The following is a 19,185-nucleotide window of genomic DNA, read 5'->3' as shown; positions in this document are numbered from 1 at the left end:
TCGAAATTAAACGAATAATTTTGAGCTGGTTTTTTTGGAGAAATACAACCTTTCCAGCATAACTTCCACGTGCCTAGCTAAAATTCAGTAATATGAGTGCTAGATTTATATTTTCTAGATACAATAAAGTTGTTTTTCTATAGATATGGCGATCTGAGTATGCCCACTGAAGGGCCCCAAGAAAGAGCCAACAATAGTCAACGGTGGGTGGAACTAACGGACACGCGAACGTGAAATGCTGATGCCACCGGCGACACGAAAACTACTGAGAAATTGAGAAAAGTGTGTATAAATACCTACTACTTTATTCATTTTGATTGCTTTTATCTTATTTCGTCATTATTATTTGTAATGTTTATTTGTTAAGGTGTGGAGTGACTTTAAACAGCAAGAAGAAGGCAACTCGCATACACAGAGCTGCCAAGGGAACACTGGACTGGTGGCGGTCCAGGTTCTTCCCTGAAGCCAAAGGATTTAGAGCAGAGTGCTTGTAACTAACTACTTGTAAATTAAATCCATAATAAAGACCTAGGGTAACTGGATGGATATACCTACCTTATTATTGTAAAACTTAAGATATTATAATTAATTAAATACATTATATTGTTTTAATCTTTCATGGTCACTAAACATACATGGTAGCAATCTCGTCAGTAATAATAATTAAGTAAATACATATCCTACTAATATCCTACTTAATATTAAAAATGCGAAAGTTTGGATGTCTGGATGTTTGTTACTCTTTAACGCAAAAACTACTGAACGGATTTTGATGAAACTTTACAGTATTATTGTTTATAACCCAGATTAACATATAGGCTATAATTATGATGATCTGTGACAAACTAAATTTCACACGGACGAAGCCGCGGGCAAAAGCTAGTTGAAAATAAAATGATTAATTTTTATTGACTATTTATTTCACAAAACCTAACACATAATACACAGACTGATTAAAAACAAAAGTAAATTTCAACTTATGTAAATACATATTCATTGTCGGATTAGCTTTCTATCATGATCTCGTAAGGTTGCGTTTCCACCAGAGATGTGCGAGGATGCGTAGCGAAGGATGCGTAGCGAAGGATGTGTTTGTAAAGAACCAATAGAATCGCTTCATTTACCTCGGCTCGGTCAGCACATCTCTGGTAGAAAAGGCTCAGGCTGTACAACACTAATGAGCATTTTCAAATCTCTGCTACACATCCTCGTAGCTACGATACATTTTCCTCGCACAGCTTTGGTGGAAAACCCGCACACATTTTCACAGCACAGCTAGACATCTTCGCACGACACAATTCCCTCGCATATCTCTGGGAAACGCAGCATCCTCTCCCTCCCCCAAGGATCTCCACAATGTGCCCGCATCCAGGTTCATCCCGCGACCTTCACCAGATCGTCGGTCCACCTAGTGGGAGGTCTGCCCACATGCTGATAACATGTTCCATCGTAATAAACTTCTTTCCGACATAATTTAATAAAGAAAACACCTAAAATGACCTAAAACCACAATTTTATTTTGCTTTTCACATGTCAATATAAGCCAGTGAGTTACGTTACTGTGACAGCTAAGGTATTTTTCGATGACATCTTTGAAAATTGCAACTCATGGTAAGTTATTTGTATGAAACTTAATAAAAACTTTTGTCACTATCGTATTCATTTAGATAGGTTTTTTACCTAACGATTTGAGATGAACTCATGGTTGTGTTTTTAGTTTTGCTGTGGTTCAGCTACTAACCGCTAGCTAGAGGCGCTGTACAATTTGCCATACATTTTTTTACGCCCTCGATAGCGAGATACTCGGTGGGTAAACTCATGGTAGAGGCACAGATTGGATATGAATCATCCATTCATTGAAATTTTTTATTCATGTTCGAAAGAAGTGTGTGTTACGACTACTAAAAAGTTTTGCAGAGTTTGTATAGGTATGATGATGTCATGCAAAAAGGAACAAAGGGACAGTGACGTCACGTACAAGTAAACCACAAGTAGGAGGGTTTGCTAATGGGTCAGAAATGTAAATTAACTTATTCTCTACGCATCGCAAATAAACGATGTTAGGTTTGTTTGCTTTATTTAGCTTCAAAGCAAATATTATAATAGGTATCATTTTCTGTTCGAATGTTGCTGAATTTCTCGATACAAATAAGTGATTGTTGTTCACGTACCGGTCGCGGGTTTGACTCCCGCAAAACTGTATCATTTGTTAGCATGGTCATTTTGAACTTAAGAGTGTTTTGGACTTGACGTTTTTTATGAGTATCATGTATGCTTTAAAAAAGGATTAGGTAATGTTTATATCCCTTGTCTGGTATCCATTACTCAAGCTTATTATTTGGGACTTGATGGCGCGGCATAGTATGCTGCATTACAGTAAGAATATTTAGGTTTCATTATTATTATTATAAATCTATCTTTGAATAATGACCGCTCTACGCTCTAATGTCATCTAGAATATTTATGTATTCAAGTAGGATGTGCACATAATTTAATTCATGCGATAGAAACTTGGGTTCTGCAACTTCAAAGACGTCCAACTCCAGGCAACCGCAAATCCGGCGAAGCGACATAACCGAACTTCGGCAATTAAGTCCTGTCCTGCCTTGGCTGGAGTTACGCTGTTTGTACCACTGCATTATTCATCGACTCGACAAATACTTTTACTGCGTACATCACTATAAATTATGCTGTGGTCTTTTGGCCTGTCGTGTTCTAAACAAAGTCCGAAATTTCAACTAAGTCTGTAAATTAAACCCATTTTAGACATTTCCATTCATTTCAATTTTGTACAGAACATGAACACAGAATATTATTTTAAAACACGTACGGGAAAATGCGAAATGTTACAATATTATTCACAGAATACCATTGTGAAAGGCTAAAGAGCACACCTAGGCGTACGGTTGAAAGGACATGCATAATAGCTTGAACAATGCGCACTCTCTGAATAAAAATATACGTAGTAAGGTGGACTGGCAACATCCCCTTAGTATTGCGATTCAGTGACATCACAATTTGAGCATGAATATAGGCATATCGTTGTCAGAAACAGGTTCCCTTGCAACAGTAGAGACACAGTTAGGAGCGTTGTGGGGAGCCAATAACACGCGGTTGCCATGGCAACGGTGCGTGCGCCCGAGGGGTCTTTCCCCTAGATCCTCTGAGGGCCACGATAACCAGAAAACCAAGACACATTTTGCCTTACTGTATTCTGCTTAAGCCGATGACCTGGTGATATTCTAAAGGGTCATTGTAAATTGGTCGCGTTTTATTTAGTGCTTTTCGGTACATGTCGTTGCAAAGCAGCATCTTTGGCATTTAAGGTGGCGATTTGTCAGCAATAGATTACGTTTGAGTTAGATGAAGTCAGCCTTTGTTTTGACGTTGATTAAAGCTATCGGGTTAAGGACAATCATTTAATTCCTGCTGTATACCCTTTTGTGTTGGTACTTAAGTAGCGTTAAATTCACGGGTGGGTATTATTTAATTTATCAGTTACACCTCGAGTAATTATTATAAAAGGCATTTCATTTGCGACTGTAAAGCCCGAGGGAGCAGGAAAACTTTATTTCTTGAAAATTTTATGAGATTTTTACGTCAATCATCCTTAAAAACTCATTTCCTTTCTTGTAATCGCGAGGAAAATAGCAGTAAATAGCTTTTATAATGCATCCTACGGCGTTTTCCGCGCTGCTGTTTACTCAAAGAGAATCCAATTTATTACTCATCTAAATGAAAGTCTGAACATTTATTATCGAGCATTTTAAAAGAAATTTCCGCCACAGAATATAATATTTAATAATTTATTTCTCTTGCGATATTGGGGTCTTGGGGAAATAAGATTTGAAAATAAAATGTTATTGACCGATCCATATTGGAGGGGTATTTTCTGGTATCCTTTTCCTTAATGGGTAATAACGTGTGGCAGAGTTTATTCAGCTTTTTTTACAAGTAAAAACTGAATAAGTACTATGATAATTCGGTAAAAAAATTCCAAGATATTAATTTTTATGGCGTCAAAAGCGCGAAGTGATCTGTAAGCGGACACGTTATTATTTTATTCAAATTAACCAACAGCAACTAGGTCATCTAATTTCCTATAGTATAACGACAGAATCCTGGTAGAGTCTCGACAAAAACGGTAATTATTCATGAAGAATAAATGTGCTGAAAAATGGTGTTCTGGAAGCGAAAGCCGTGCTTTAGCAAGATGGATCGCGTTGTAATTACGCTGTGGGGCGGGCGCCGCGATTGTCTTTATACAGGAAGTTATGCATAGTGAACTCAATACATATTTGTGAAACAGTATTTCTATAAGTAACTCTAATATTGGTTATACACGAGTTGCAGCATTATCCGTCTCCTTTTTGTGACTGTTCAACTGTTGAAGTTCTTCAACGAAGTCTTCCCATCGTATCTTTTGGAAATGTGATCTGAGTATTTCAAAATATAAGACAGGGTTTTTGAATTTTTTTAGTAATATTGTATCAGCATATTAAGTTAAGTTATGCCTATCCGAAGTCAAAATTTGCTTTTGTTTTTGACAAGACTGATGTTGGTAGTTGAAATATTTTATTTATTTATGTTAACCACTATGCCTTAAACCTAAAACTAAAGGCTTAAATCGCAATGAATTTATTCAAGTATGATTATTCAAAGCCGAGGGAAATGAATAAATACGGAGACAGGGAGTATCAAATATTGACGCGTTGTGCGGCTGGCGATGTTAGAGCCAAAGCACACGATGCGTTGCGGTGGCGGTGCGACGCCGGAGCGGTGTCGCTGCCTCGTCTTACTAGAAATATCTGTGGCGGGCACACGAGTGTTGCGACTCTGCGACACGCGATACAGCGAAATCCTTGCGGTGCGGCGCCGCAACGCATCGTGTGCTGTGGCTCTTATTAAGACTCTGCATTTCGTTAATTAACGGAACCGCAAATTAAGAATAACTCAAACAGAAGAACAGAATACTTAATAAACAGGTTGTGTTTGAAGACATTTAGGATATCATTTGTACGCAAATAAAACAAGAAAGCATGCAGAGAAGTAAGGATTGGGCCATTTGATTGTTTATTCCATTAGAAACTTACATTTTGTTAATGTGAGTAAAATAATAAATTTTTTGACGTACCTAATTCTTACGAAACTTTTATCGTCTATTGAGAATACATATATACACATCAACACATCTTGACCAGTGGCTGGTGAAATGAAATATTGTTGTGTAGAGGTTAGAGAAAGCTCTATAAGGGTTATGAATGATAGCCCAACTTCGCGCTACGTAGCTAGTTAATATTTCAGTGATATGGTTGGCTGTGTGTTCCTATCACCAAAGAGGGTCCTGGTACAAAGCAGTCTCTTTATTTTTCTAATTAAGTATTACTCAACCGTATAGTCATACATCTTGTGCTAAATTACATAAGCTACATACTTGTACTATTTCATGCTAAGTGCATTTAATAACGTCTCTGTCTCTACCATTATTATTTCAATGAGTGAAAGATTCATCAATTATTTACTGAAATAAATAAAAACCTACACAATTTTGTTCGCCGTTTTGTTTTCTTGTTGGGTAGCTTTTGATTTTCAGACTTGAAAGGAAAATCTAATCCATTTTGATAGAATTTTCTTAACATTTAATAAGCCTTCACAAGAAATTAATCACATGTGCCAATTTTTCCCTTTTCCATTAACGATTCTATGAACCCTTAGGGGCGGAACTCAGCATTTATAATATTGGCTTTCAGACGGTGGGTTCTTTCTGTTCACCTCTTTCCTATTTTAAGAATACGGAATTTAATGAAAATGTTGGAAATACTGCAAGTAAGGCAAATACTCGCAAATATGCTTCGTAAGATAAATAAAGCACTCAGAGGCATATCATAATTGCTATAATTCCACAGCTCTTTATAATAAGTCTACCCTCACTGTCATCTTTCGCAGTAAAACAATGGGTTTAGTAAAAGACAATGTGTTGGAACGCCAGGTCCCCCATTTGTTACGCGGCGGGATGTAGAGTTCTTTCCTTGGGGAAATATCGGCAGCTTATTCTTTCGGGTCGCGTGCCCTGAAATCAACTGGGTAGAATGTCCAATATGGTGCAGAGTACGGCTGTAATTTATAATGCCTAATGAGGTGGTAACATGAGGGGTTTTGTTGTGACCCATTTTTTTTGTTTGGATGTACAATAAAGGTTTTTTTAGATAATTGTTTTTTTCTCATACAAGCTTTCGCTAACCAACTGTTCCATTTCATTCTGTCCATGCACTTTTTCAGTAGTGTGTTTTTATACTGATAAACTATTAACGCCAAAGCTCGTGAAATTGAATGTTAAACTATGTTGATACTGTTAGTATTAATAGTTACACAGGATTATATCTATTTCTGTTGTAACCACTTCTCTACATCTTTGTGTTGATTACGCCTAATCTCATTGGATTCATAAGCTTTAATCCCACAAATTGTAGCTCCGGGTCAGAAAAGCTACTCTGCAAGTCGATGTCTATATTTTCGGGTATATTCGTCTCTCTTATACATCCAGAGTTACTGGCGATGAGTGAGAGGGACAGAAAAGGACAAAACTAGAGAATAGCATACCAGGCCTCTTCAATGGGAAACTTTGGCAAATCCGGGAAAATCCTTTTACGCAGCGGGATACATAAATATGGATGGTCCGGAGACCGGGTGACGGTGTCACTGGGTTCTCGGCTACCCGGATCCCGTTAATCTACAGAATAATACCTCCGAGTTCCTTTGTTTCAATCGACAGCCGCCATTTATATTCCCTCCAATGTTCGATTTCATTTCGGAGTGAAAAACTAAGGACGGAAATGGGAACGCATTTTTGCAGCGATCGTGAAAAAAGACCAATATTTCAGCCACAGGAAGCTTGTTTATTTGTTGCATAAATTCTGGCTTTATTCTCTGCTTTTGTTTTCTAGATTAATGGTTATGAAATACTCTAGGTAGCTATTGCACTAATATAATCTATAATCTAAATATAATATATAGCTCAAAGGTGACTGAATGACTGACTGAATGACTGACTGACTGACTGACATAGTGATCTATCAACGCACAGCCCAAACCACTGAACGGACCGGGCTGATATTTGGCATGCAGGTAGATGTTATGACGTAGGCATCCACTAAGAAAGGATTATACGAAACTCCACCTCTAAGGGGGTAAAACGGGATCCACACGTACGAAGTCGCGGGCGGCCGCTAGTTTATTATAGTCTAGCCCCTTTATTTGTTATCTTAATTGGACTGCAATTTCCAGTTTCCATGTCATCGTTGTACCTACCTAGATTCACATGTCACATTGATTTTCTATTTACCAAACAAATCAGCACAAGCTGAGCCTTACAGTTTAAAATTAAGTAATTCATTTTTGTGATACATAGTTTTAATTAAACTATTCGCTGAACCGAAGTGTACCAGCTCTATCTAGTTTTAATTCACTTCATGTTTTAGCTTACACTAGGAGATGCTTAAAGCATTTAGAAGCTTAGCTCGAAAGCACAGCTTAGGTGCGCTGCGAACTTAGCAAAGCCTTCTTAAAAGAGACCTCTTTTTGCTTTCCACTTAATCCATGTTTCAGAGGATCCCAGTAATGGACGCTTATATTTTCCTTTTCAAGATATAGTTTAGTAAATATGGATTTCGTTTTTACGTGGTGAGTGAATCAGTGTCGATATGGTTACTTTATATGCTTAGCGTTTCGTGGAAACTTGTGTAAGCGTAAGCTTAACATTTTTATTGAACTCTACTAATGCTTCTGAAATTGGATTGTGAACGTTTCATCTTCGTAAAAAGGTTACATTTGAGCTTAGGCGCAGATCACAGATTTTTAGTTGGCCGATAGTTGGGCCCAATTCTAATTTGTATGAAGAATCGGCCGGTACCAAATCGGTGAAATGTGCGCACTTCCATACATCTCTATACTGATTAACAGTCCGACCCAACTAAGGCCAACTAAAAGTCGGTGGTCTGCGCCTAGGCTTAATAATAGCAAGTTCAAGGACAATTTATCGTGAAGTGTATCCTACTTACTCCGTTTTCTACCAAAGTTTTATTAATCCTGAAAAAGTTTGATTAAAACCTATTGTCAACTGCCATCCCGATTTTCTCTGAAGGGAATTCAAGTGTTAATTTGGAACTCCTTCCTTTTTCGTGCTAATTATTTTCGCTGTGGGTTTTCTTTACCCTGGGATTTGCTTAGCTTTTACCGGTTAGGTCTAGCTGTATACTGAGTTATACAAAGAGAAAACGAGAGCTGGAGCATTTTGTTATTATTGTGTTCTCAAACTAAGATTACGTTAAGTAATATGACATTATTTTTGCAAATCTTTTATCAGTCATGCTAATTTAATTATCTATTTGTTAACAGGGGCGATGCGCTTGCGACGACTTTATCAGCTCTCTACGGAAAACTGTTGGTAGTGATGGGGGTGGCGTTTCCCATGGCTGAAGTGATATCCACATACATTCCACCGTCCTTCTATGAGGTTTGTAATAGTTTCAACAAAGTATTACAATCAATATTATTTTATGGGATCCTGGTAGTTGTAATAATGCGTTTATTTTGTTCCCAGGGTTTCTACCTATACCTGTATATTGGCAGTATGGTCTTTCTGCTGTATATGTATGCAGCACTAGCGAGGGATCGATCGAAATCTGCAGCCGATACAGCTGTAGTTGCCAGTAAGTATTAAAACGTATAATCTAGACTATGCAAGTTAAGAATCTAAATAATTATGGTACTTATTATGGTTTGTTTTTGAAGCAACCCATGTTTACTTTACGCCTTTTAAGTCAGACTTATTTAGAGGCCTTTTGACAATTTTACAAGATCTCAATTAAAATGGGAAATGTCGATTTTGTTTTTCGATTTGCGGTAGCTGAAAGTAAGCTTGGTCTTTAAAACATTTTACATAAGCCCGACAAGGATTTTAACCGCTTTGGGATAAAGTAAGTAAATGAACTCACAAGAAAGTAAACCAAAAACTGAATAACATACTCATTTGCATTCACTGAGTCGTTTTTATTTTCGCACTTACATGGCTAAGGTATAAAAGAGCTGAAAACTGCCGCCAGCAATTTTTCCGTTCAAAGGACTCTTTTTGGTTCCAGTCTTAAGTTGCTAAGAAACTTTATAAGAAAGCGTTCAAAGTTTCGAGGCGACGCGGGGCAGAATTGCTTTATTTGCTATCCCTGTTACCTGATCAACTTTTAATTTGTGTTTTATCGGGTTACGAACTAAAACTAGAGAGCGCCTCTTGAAAAAGGAACGGAAAAAGAATATTATTTCTTTTTTCTGGGAGTTAGATTTAGATGTGCCTATCTATTTTTGGTGTCTATTTCAGCGTTCTACTTAGAAGATAATACTGTTACGATTTTAAGTATTTAGACCTGTATAATTTGATGTTGAAGCTATAAATAATAATTCAATACATTTATTAAATACAAAATATAATGAGAATAATATTCTAAAGGGAACAAAAAACACAATGATACGAACAAAACGAACACAATCCGATTTAAGGCAAGCTTTTGGAAGGAAAACAATGCTTTGACGTGTGACATAATACCCACTTTACCCAGTTTTATCGTATATTTTACCCTTGTTTTTACAAAACACCCTTCTCGCTCGAGAGCCGCTGGAAAAGTAAGAATAGTGGGTGATTTTTTTCACTCGAATCGTGTTTTACATTTGTTATTCAAATGACGCGAAAATTCCCTGTGGGCGGGGAGCTAACTAGCAGTTTTTCATAACTTCATGAGCCGGGGCTTTCACAGAAAATAAATATGCAAAAATATGCATGCTGATACGCACATGAAGAGGTTAAAATATACCAAATTTTTGCATTGGAAATTACGCTGTAGGTACTCAAATATTAGTTATGCTGAAATTGATCTGACACCAACCTGAAAGTGAATAAATACGAGTAAAGCATTAAAGCCAATATTTTTAGGGAAAATGGAGCAAATGTTTCGCTCGTTTAATAACTGAGAAATGTCCAAGTTATAATGTTGCTATACCTAAGTTTTGGTTGGAGTAAGGAGAGCAACATGTCCTCTTCATGACAACATGTCATGCGTCACACGACATGATGCAGGAACTTTGGCAACTTTGTAGCGTCATATTGGGAACACGAAAATATAATAGTTGTTATAATTTATATTCTGTTCATCACTTCTTATGCCTTGTCTGTGCTTTATTCTACTGCTATACGTTGTACTCCGATATTCAGGACCCATCATACAAACATATGGGGGAAAATGTCTCCAATACATATTTAAAATTTAATTAGTCTGGCTTTCCACCACACTAAACGTGGCCGCAGTAAAATGCAATCATTTATGTACACGTGCCAATTAAATTATCCAATGCTGCTGGAAACTAGCTACCAAAATTAGCTGTTGTGTTGGTTAATTAAGTCGAAACTCGATCAGACCCCAATTTTGGGTTCACACTTCGTTTATTTCCATCAGCAACGTGCACTTTGAACTAGTGTAAACTTTAGCAAACGACTCTTTCAATTTAACATTACTGTTTTTCGATTAGGTATATTTTGATAGCACAGCAACAGAACAACCAAAAATATGGTCCTTCATGTTTTTTTAGAGAAGTTGATCCATTCTTGTTACCTACTGTATCTATAGCATTTCTATGTATAACTATATATAACTGAACGTTGACAATTTCTCTAGAAACAGATTCAAGCTCGTCACCATCGGAGTCGGACTCGTGTTCGTCGCGCACAGAGCGCAGCACCGCCACTGCTGCACGGATGCAGCCACAACTCGCAGCGAAACGACTGTCGCTGGGTTTTGCGCTGGCGACGCGCACGCATCACTACGGAAGCTTCTATTTGAGGATGGGTGCTGTTGGTGAGTGTTACTTTTTAGAAAATGACTAAGGTGCCTCTCCATAAAAGTAGGGTCGTGTATAGAGCGCAGCACGGCGGCTGTGCGAGTCTCTGCTCAATGCGACTCGCACGCATGACTACGGCAGCTTCTACTTGAGGATGGGTGCTGTTGGTGAGTGTTACTCTTAAGTTAATGGAGGTGCATTAAAGTAGGGTCGTGTATAGAGCGCAGCACGGCGGCTGTGCGAGTCTGCTCATTGCGACTCGCACGCATGACTACGATAGTTTCTGCTATTGGTGAGTATTCTTGATTAGAAATAGAAACAGACTTAAGTGCTTCACAGCCTCATTAAAGCTCACTGCAAAACGACAAAACCCTAGTAACGGTTTAGATTCTAGTATTCTAGATACATCAGCCTATTAAACTTCAACTTTAAGCTATGCGTGTCTCATTAGGGATTGTGTATCAGGTGCACATCATTAATTAAAGCTAGACCCAAGCATATTAAAAAAAAATAGATACCAATTCAGTCAAGAAAAAATGAACTTTAAAAACTCAAATTAATGTTCTTTGCCTCATCAGTCTATCCAAAAAAGTGAACAGTATTAAACTCTGAAAGTTCTCCTTTGATCCGTTGTTGTCGAGCCAGTGTAAGTTGAGGGGATTTGCACCCGGGCGCCGAATTACAGAGGAAAACTTCCAACTAATCCGCGGTACTATGTACGTATCTACTTAGTTGCGAAGTTGGCGAAGTTCACTAAAGAAGGAACTCGCGCTTGAAAACAACGAGAAACTTTTGCTGGACGAGACACAAAGTTACACCTGACTTATTTTTACACCACACCAGATACGGGTGACAAAACTTATGCCAAAACTATCCTAATATTTCGAAGAAAATACACAATTTACGCAACATAACATTTTAGTATATACTTACTGTATTTTTTTATGGCACGATGATGTAGTGCGCAGTACATTGTGTCTATGATTCCTGGGAGAATGTAAATTGGGTCGCATCTGGAACGCCGAGAGATTTTTGGGAAATATAATTTAGAACCATATTATGAACTATCAAGTCGTATTGTCCAGCGCACATTTATCGTTCATTTCAAACAAAAGAAGTCCACTGCCACTGTCCATGTCGATAAAGCCTTCCTCAAGATTATCCACTACGGCTGATCTTGCGCTGCTCGTATCCAGGTGTCCCCGTAGCTATGCACACTTATATTTTGCTAATCAAAACTTTTTCCCTTGCTTTCCAGCGTTCGGGATCGGTTCCATGATCTACTCCGGGCTGGAGTTCGGGCAGTACTGGGAGCTGGAAAGGAACACTAACTGCCACAATGTGCTCCTCGCTCTGACACCCGCCACTAGAATGGCCTTCATCTTCATACAGATGTACTTCATCTTTCTGAACAACGAGGTCCGTATCGAAGTCTTCATTTTACTAATTGTGTATTTAGATAAGTAGTACAATGATAACTTGAAGATTATCTACTACATAAAAAAGATGCAAACGGCTTCTTTAAAATTGTCCCCTTTTTAAAGTAGCATGTAATCGATGGTAAAACTTATGTAACGAAGCAACACGCTAAGATCTAGCTGAACTTTAGTGATAATCTTGTTTACTTCAACGGTAATGAAACAATCAATATTGAACTAATTCACTTAATTTTTGGTGCATGACATTCAAATAAATGTAGAATTTCCTACCTTTTAATAAAGTTCCAAATATATTTTCCAGATGAAAGTGTACAAGCACAAGATAGTGGCCAGGTTTGGGCTGATGCACATGGTGGGGACGAATCTCAGCGTGTGGCTCAACGTCCTCGTCCAGGAGACCAAGCACGAGATCCTCACGTTCTACGACCCGGAGAACAAGACCATTGGCTTATCCCATCGATTAGGTAAAACACTATGTAGCTGTATTTAAGTTGCAAAATAGCACCTTTACAATAGCTTAAGGCACACTAAACACTGTGCCATGTTTAGCTAGAAGTATTGTCGTCTGGAGGAGTGATGGCTTCAAGCCATGTTCACCATCTAACAAAACTTTCTAAATATTATTGGACATTTAAAACGGAAAGTCCTTCCCAGCTAGTATGGTATTGGAAAGTAGTACGAGATGATCCCCTTAAGCGGGAATCGCTGTAAAATACATATTTTTCAATGTAAACCAAAAATAAAGACGATTACTACTAGTATATTTATCTATCCAACTTTCCTTATACTCAAAACCAGAAATTAATTGAGGTTTCATTAAAATATTTCATTTTTTGCAAAACCTTACAAAGTGATCATCTTGTACACCCCTGTGGGTAAGATGATCCCCCAGGTAGGGGTAAGATGATCCCTATGATTCTATTCTATCATCTATTCTTTTCTGGTTGTATTCCTTTCGGAGTACCTAATTATCCGAACAAATCGTTAAAAAGTTAGAAAAGAAAAACATTTACGAATTAAATAACGAAAATAACCTATTCTTTCTTAGTACCTGCTAAAAAGCGTTTAAATAATTTAAACGCTTTTTGGCTGGAGCTGTGTTGCATATATCACTAATAAAATCACATTCTTCATCACCCTCTACCCCAGCACATGCTTTATGGCTCCATTTTCCACATGCATAACATTTTATCCATCCTTCACCCTTGGTATCGCTTGAAAACTTCTCTGTTCAGTACAGCCACTCAGTATCATCTTCTTCAGACTCACGTGAGTTATATGAAGTTCTCTTTCTTTTATTTCACTTCCCTTTACCTACTCCATTGACTTTTTTGTTTTAATTCCCAGGGATCATCTCGTACATATAGGAAGGGATCATCTTGACCCAAGTCCAACTTTTTGTTAAATATTTGCTACAATAATCTACAAGTACGCGGCCATGTTTTTATGGCCAAAATATTAAAATTAAACATAATAGAAAGCCTAAAGACAACAGTAGTTACATTTAACATTGTTTGAATAAAAGTAACATAAACTCAAAGTCATGCCTATTTTAGATCAGAAGTACACAATTTTTCTTTTTTCTCGTCAAATTCGATGTATCGCTCACGTCACCATTACGATTTGACTGAGGCGGGGAGGTGTCCAGAGCTATGTTTTACCAGTGAAAGAAACTAAATGACGTTAGTGGTTTCAGCACAATCGCAAAGGATCATCTTACCCCAGGGGATCAACTCGTACTACTTTCCCCTAATGCGAAAGTAGGTAAGGTGGTATACCTAAGTGAACAAGTTTCTGATTTCGGTGTCCAGTGGCAAAGCATAAGATTTTGGCAGCCAGAATACCCAAAATAAACTTTGTTACTAACATTTTTAAACAAATATCGGCATCTGCGTGACATTATTATGGCAGTCACGCCCCTCTGGCTAATGCATGTCAAAAAGTTTCCGTGTCACAAGCCATCAATATTATGCTAGTAATGAATGCGACTAGCCCTTATGTAATAAAATTAGGTATTAATGTTCATTATTTATCATTAACTACCCTTCCTATAACTATCTGATGGGTTTTTGGGCCTGTATTCCTGATGAAAGTACCTACTCATACGACACAAACCGTACTAAAAATTTCATCAAAATATGTAGGTCACTACTAACCCAAAGTGGTTAGTAAATCTTAAAAAGGTATCAAATACTTTGTGACACCCAAAGTGGCCAAAAAGTTGACAACACACCCTTACTTATTCCTATTGTAACAAACACGTAGCGTACTTTTCGACTACTTTGGTTGACACGAACTATTTGACGCTGACTATACCTACTTAAACATAATAATAATAGAGGAAGCAGAAGGCAATGAATCAATCACGAAGTCAATTGTTTCACAATATCAGCACCCGCTAGGATTCCCTTTGTGCAATTAATTGAATTAATTTAACGTCATCGAACAGAGGCTCAGCTGGAATACTGTCAATAGGCTGGCTCCCTTTTGTTTCAACAATGGATCACCCGCTTTCAACACTGATTTATTATTTACTGGGGTAATGTTTATGGATAATTTCGACATTGTTAGTTATGCACCACGTTTACTTATTTCGTGTTTCTTCTTTATTGCTCAAGTACTTATTAGTTACCTGCCTGACCTAAGATTTTTTTATTGCCTGACTTAAATTTGGAATCAAATACTATCTGTGTTTTATAAACATACGAGCGTTCATTTCACAAAGTTGCACCAATATGAGTTATAACGACGCATGACATTATAAAATAAATAAATTAATCGTTTAATTGATTTGTTCCAGCATTCCAAAAAGCCTTCGCTTCGCTGACAACAGACGTGCCACCGTCTCACCCTGCAGCGGCGCACCTGCGAGTCCCTCGTGGTCTAAAAGGCCCCCACCACATCTTCGAATGCCGCCGAACTAATATCATGGGCTCTCTGGTCCAAGACGCATCACCTTTTCTATTTCCGTGCACCATCGAATACTCACTCATCTGTGCAGCTATACTTTATGTCATGTGGAAAAACATCTCAAAATACCCTTCGAAAGATGTCGCCGCTGCCATAGTCAAAGCACGCATCCTCGAAGGTTTGGCATATAAAAAGTCACCGCATCTATACAGCGTAGACTGTGCCAGAGCTCATAAAGGCCTGTTTTTTGGAATATTAGTATTGGTTCTAACTATTATATCTCTCATACTATTTTTCGTCTTAGTATCAAAGAAAGAATACGCAACTCTAGCTGTCGTTGAAGTAAACGTTTGTGAGTTGGCGTTGTATGCAATGACTACGTTTGCCAGTTTAGCTGGCATGGTATGTGTAAGCAAACTCAAATACGATGGCAACAGAAACCTTGAACTGGACAATATTCTCTTGATTGGGGCTCAAACTGGCATGTTCATCTACGGCACTTTTACCATCATCGGTGGGCATTTTACTATTGAGAAGAACACTATTCTTATATTGATTACTGCTCTATCATCTTTAATACAGACGACGTGCCAGACTATGTTTATATTGGATGCCAGTCGAAGATCGGCAAAAACTGCAGAGCAGTTGAGAAAGAAGCCAGGAAGAGAAATAGTCACGTTCCTACTTGTTACTAATCTAGCTATGTGGGCTATAAATACTCTTGAGAAATCTCGGGCCGAATCTCATCCTGTTCAGCTACATTTTTATGGTCTCTGGGCCTGGACGATCATCACCCATGTTTCGATGCCTCTAGCGATTTTCTACAGATTCCATTCAACAGTGTGCTTGTGTGAAATTTGGAAACGGGCTTACAAGATGAAACCAGCTTACATGTAGCGACTCGCCCGACGGTACTAAAGTGTTCCGAGTGCTCTAAACATGAACTATGGTACGTTGAAATCAGAATGAAGTAGGACGTGTAGCTAGATGATAGTGCCATAGACCTACAACGGGTAGCAATATTCTCAGATAAAATCTAAGCTCCTAAAAATTTGAGGCCAAATCAAAAATGGCAATATAGAGATCGGTCAGTAAACTGTAAAGATAAATTATGTAGATACATACTTGTTAATCATACTATCATCCCTCTATAGTGCACTTTTATTATAAACTTAAATTAGTTTTGAAGTTGACTGCTGTAATGTTAAGTTATTGTATTTAAATATTTTAATGTGTTATTTATTTGTAGCTTTATAAATGCTTTAATCATAATAATAGAACTGAAACGTTCGTTACTTTGTATCACAGTATTTTCAATTAAACGGGTTGAATTTTATTAATTTTAGCGCTTAATAAATTAGACGTTACTTTTTCTGCTACTGAGATATTGTTATTGAAAGTATCTCCTACCTACTACTCCGTGAAATTATTGTGTTCATATTTTCACCCTGTTTTAGTGCTAAGAATAAAGTTAGAGAAATTTTTACATTATCTTTATCCTAGACAGACATCACATTCCACGTTTGCATATTAGACACAATCTGCTTAATAATGTTTTGATGCACTCTGAGTAAAAACGAATGTCTTCCATTAGGTTATGTTTATGTTACAGCAAACATTCATCATCATTTAACATTTTATAGTATTTGTCTTTTTCCATTTTTACAGTGGGAACAATGTCGACCTAATAATATTTTTTTGGAAATATTTTTAACATGAGGCTTTTATTGTGAAAACTTCAGTGAAAGATAATAAAATACATTTTACTATGAATAACATAGTCTAATCAGATTTTAGAGATTTTGTAGCTATATTTTTGCGATGAAAATGTAGTGTCAGTATTTTGGATAAAATTTTTAAACCGTAGCAATACTATGTACCGAGGACCCAGTAGTTAGGCAAAAAGAACACCAAAGTTTATATGGGTAGGAAATTTTTGGAGCTTATTACGGAATAGAGTCCAATAAATTATAACTATTATTTTGGGAAGCCTTAGAATTTTCTTTGGGAGAACACCAATCGCAGAATATGTAGTATGGTTGAACAATAGACTTAGCTATTTCGTCCAGTACATTGTTCGTTTCAAATATTTATAGTAAGAAACAGTGATAAAAAGGATGGAATTAAATTAATGATCCAGTCTTTATTTTTGAAAGCAAAGAAAAGATCTAGAGAGTTTTATTTCTCAAAATGAAAATATTTATAAATATGATAAGAATGGTTTAGCTTGCTACAAAACAGTGCTATTTAACTCACTACCGTATGTTAAATATTATCACACTTATTGTGGTTGTAACCGTAGCTTATATTGCTCAAAAATTTACAATCTTGAGAATGGCTTTTATTTAAATCAAATTATTCAGCTTCAAGTCGGTTTTGGAAAATTTTACATAGAGTTAAGATTTTACGAGTTGTTTTTGTACAAAGTTAATTTATTTATAAAATATAAATCCTAATAACGCTAAACTTTGCATATTCCTAGTTATTGTTATTTTGCTTAGGTTTCTGGCAAGGTTTCAGGAAACGAAATTATTCGATACTTTAATTAGTATTGGGATAGTGTAAGTCATTAATTTTTATCATAGTGTAAAGACTTCATTATAAATTATTAAGTTAATGTTCCAATACTCAAATAACAATTTAGCTTTAAAATATGGAATACCAAATTTAATGTAGGATACATGTTTTATGGTGAGAACGGTGAGAGAATGAAATAAATTAAAATAAGTATCCTTAATTGATCTGTAAAATGATTTGTAACACTATGCATTCGAAATGGAGTGAAAAGTTATAATGTAGGTAATTTACTGCCAGATATTTGAACACATGTAACGTTAATAGCAGTGTCCTTAGCATTGGTTAAGGATTAAGATATGAGTGTATCACAAACCTGACTTTTAATCAGTAAAATGTTTTTAAAGATTATGAGACATACTCCTTAATGCATTCAATATCAGATTTACATGCAAATTGAAATTGATTCGATTTGTACAATTTTGTGTGCAGACCTGCTTGACCACAAACATTATTTACAAAGAAACAATTTATCCTATCTTTCTATATAAATTCCTGAATATTTGTCCTGAAGTTGTAAGTGAGTTGTTTATGTTATATTTTAGTTGAATTTCATAATAATGTGTACATACATAGATTAGATAAGTTTTCTTGTTTGCAATGTATGGTTAACAATACAATCCATTGTACCAAATATTTGTTAAACACCTTTATGATGTTTAGGTCTATTTTATGGCATTTTTGAATATTTTATAGGGCTTAGTTTTGTAAATTAATAGTGATATTAGAGTAAAGTTTTTAACTATATATTTGTGAACTATTTATTTGTTTAGGCGAGACTGTGGATAGCTCTAAGATTGTCTTCTTGGATGTTTAAAGTTAAAGCAAATAAACTTTCTTTAAATTAAATCATGATTTTTCTTTAGACGTGACCCCATTAATATTTTTCACTTAATTATGTAAATATGGAGGAAACTAATTGTTGTGGAAATCTTTGGAGGTGGCTTTTGTCCAACAGTGGACGGCATTTGGTGGTTGAGACGAAAACAAAATAAAATGTGATGATGATGTTCTTAGAATTTTAATATACATACAGTCACTATAAATTCTAAAATTATAACGAAAATAAAGAAATAAATAGTTCATATTGTTCATAACAATTCCTACCTACTTTGCAAGGAATCTCAATTTTAAGTTTTACATAAGAGTGGCTATAGAATACTAGAAACTAAAAATAAACTGCAAGTTCAATGAGCTTCAAGATGATTGATGGTCTAGTCTTTCACAGTTGGTTAACTATACCGATAGTACCGTGGATGCGGCTATATTTAGAGCTGGACTATAAATATACCAGTGCATTCCAAATATTGAATGGTAATGTACGGGACCAGTTTATTGACCGCAGTTTATTCACGAGCCACATGATTTACTAGCTTTTGCC

At 36.6% G+C, this 19,185-nt stretch overlaps 1 protein-coding gene across 3 annotated transcripts in view; it reads left to right on the top strand.

Annotated features, from left to right (window-relative positions):
* Positions 1 to 18,043, top strand: part of LOC114361163 (proton channel OtopLc) — a 76,225-nt gene extending 58,182 nt beyond the window's left edge. For all 3 annotated transcript variants that reach the window (XM_028316129.1, XM_028316130.1, XM_028316131.1), the window contains 6 exons: positions 8,395 to 8,512; positions 8,600 to 8,708; positions 10,719 to 10,898; positions 12,140 to 12,300; positions 12,622 to 12,784; positions 15,121 to 18,043. In XM_028316129.1, coding sequence (XP_028171930.1) covers positions 8,395 to 8,512; positions 8,600 to 8,708; positions 10,719 to 10,898; positions 12,140 to 12,300; positions 12,622 to 12,784; positions 15,121 to 16,127 — 1,738 coding nt within the window. In that variant the 3' untranslated portion in view covers positions 16,128 to 18,043. The remainder of the gene's footprint in view (positions 1 to 8,394; positions 8,513 to 8,599; positions 8,709 to 10,718; positions 10,899 to 12,139; positions 12,301 to 12,621; positions 12,785 to 15,120) is intronic.
* The last annotated feature ends 1,142 nt before the right edge of the window (positions 18,044 to 19,185 follow it).

This window comes from Ostrinia furnacalis, unplaced genomic scaffold (genome assembly GCF_004193835.3).
Source record: "Ostrinia furnacalis isolate ACB-3 unplaced genomic scaffold, ASM419383v2 OfSCF5438, whole genome shotgun sequence".
In the NCBI taxonomy this organism is placed as follows: Eukaryota; Metazoa; Arthropoda; class Insecta; order Lepidoptera; family Crambidae; genus Ostrinia; species Ostrinia furnacalis.
This window is presented reverse-complemented; position numbering and strand designations above follow the sequence as displayed.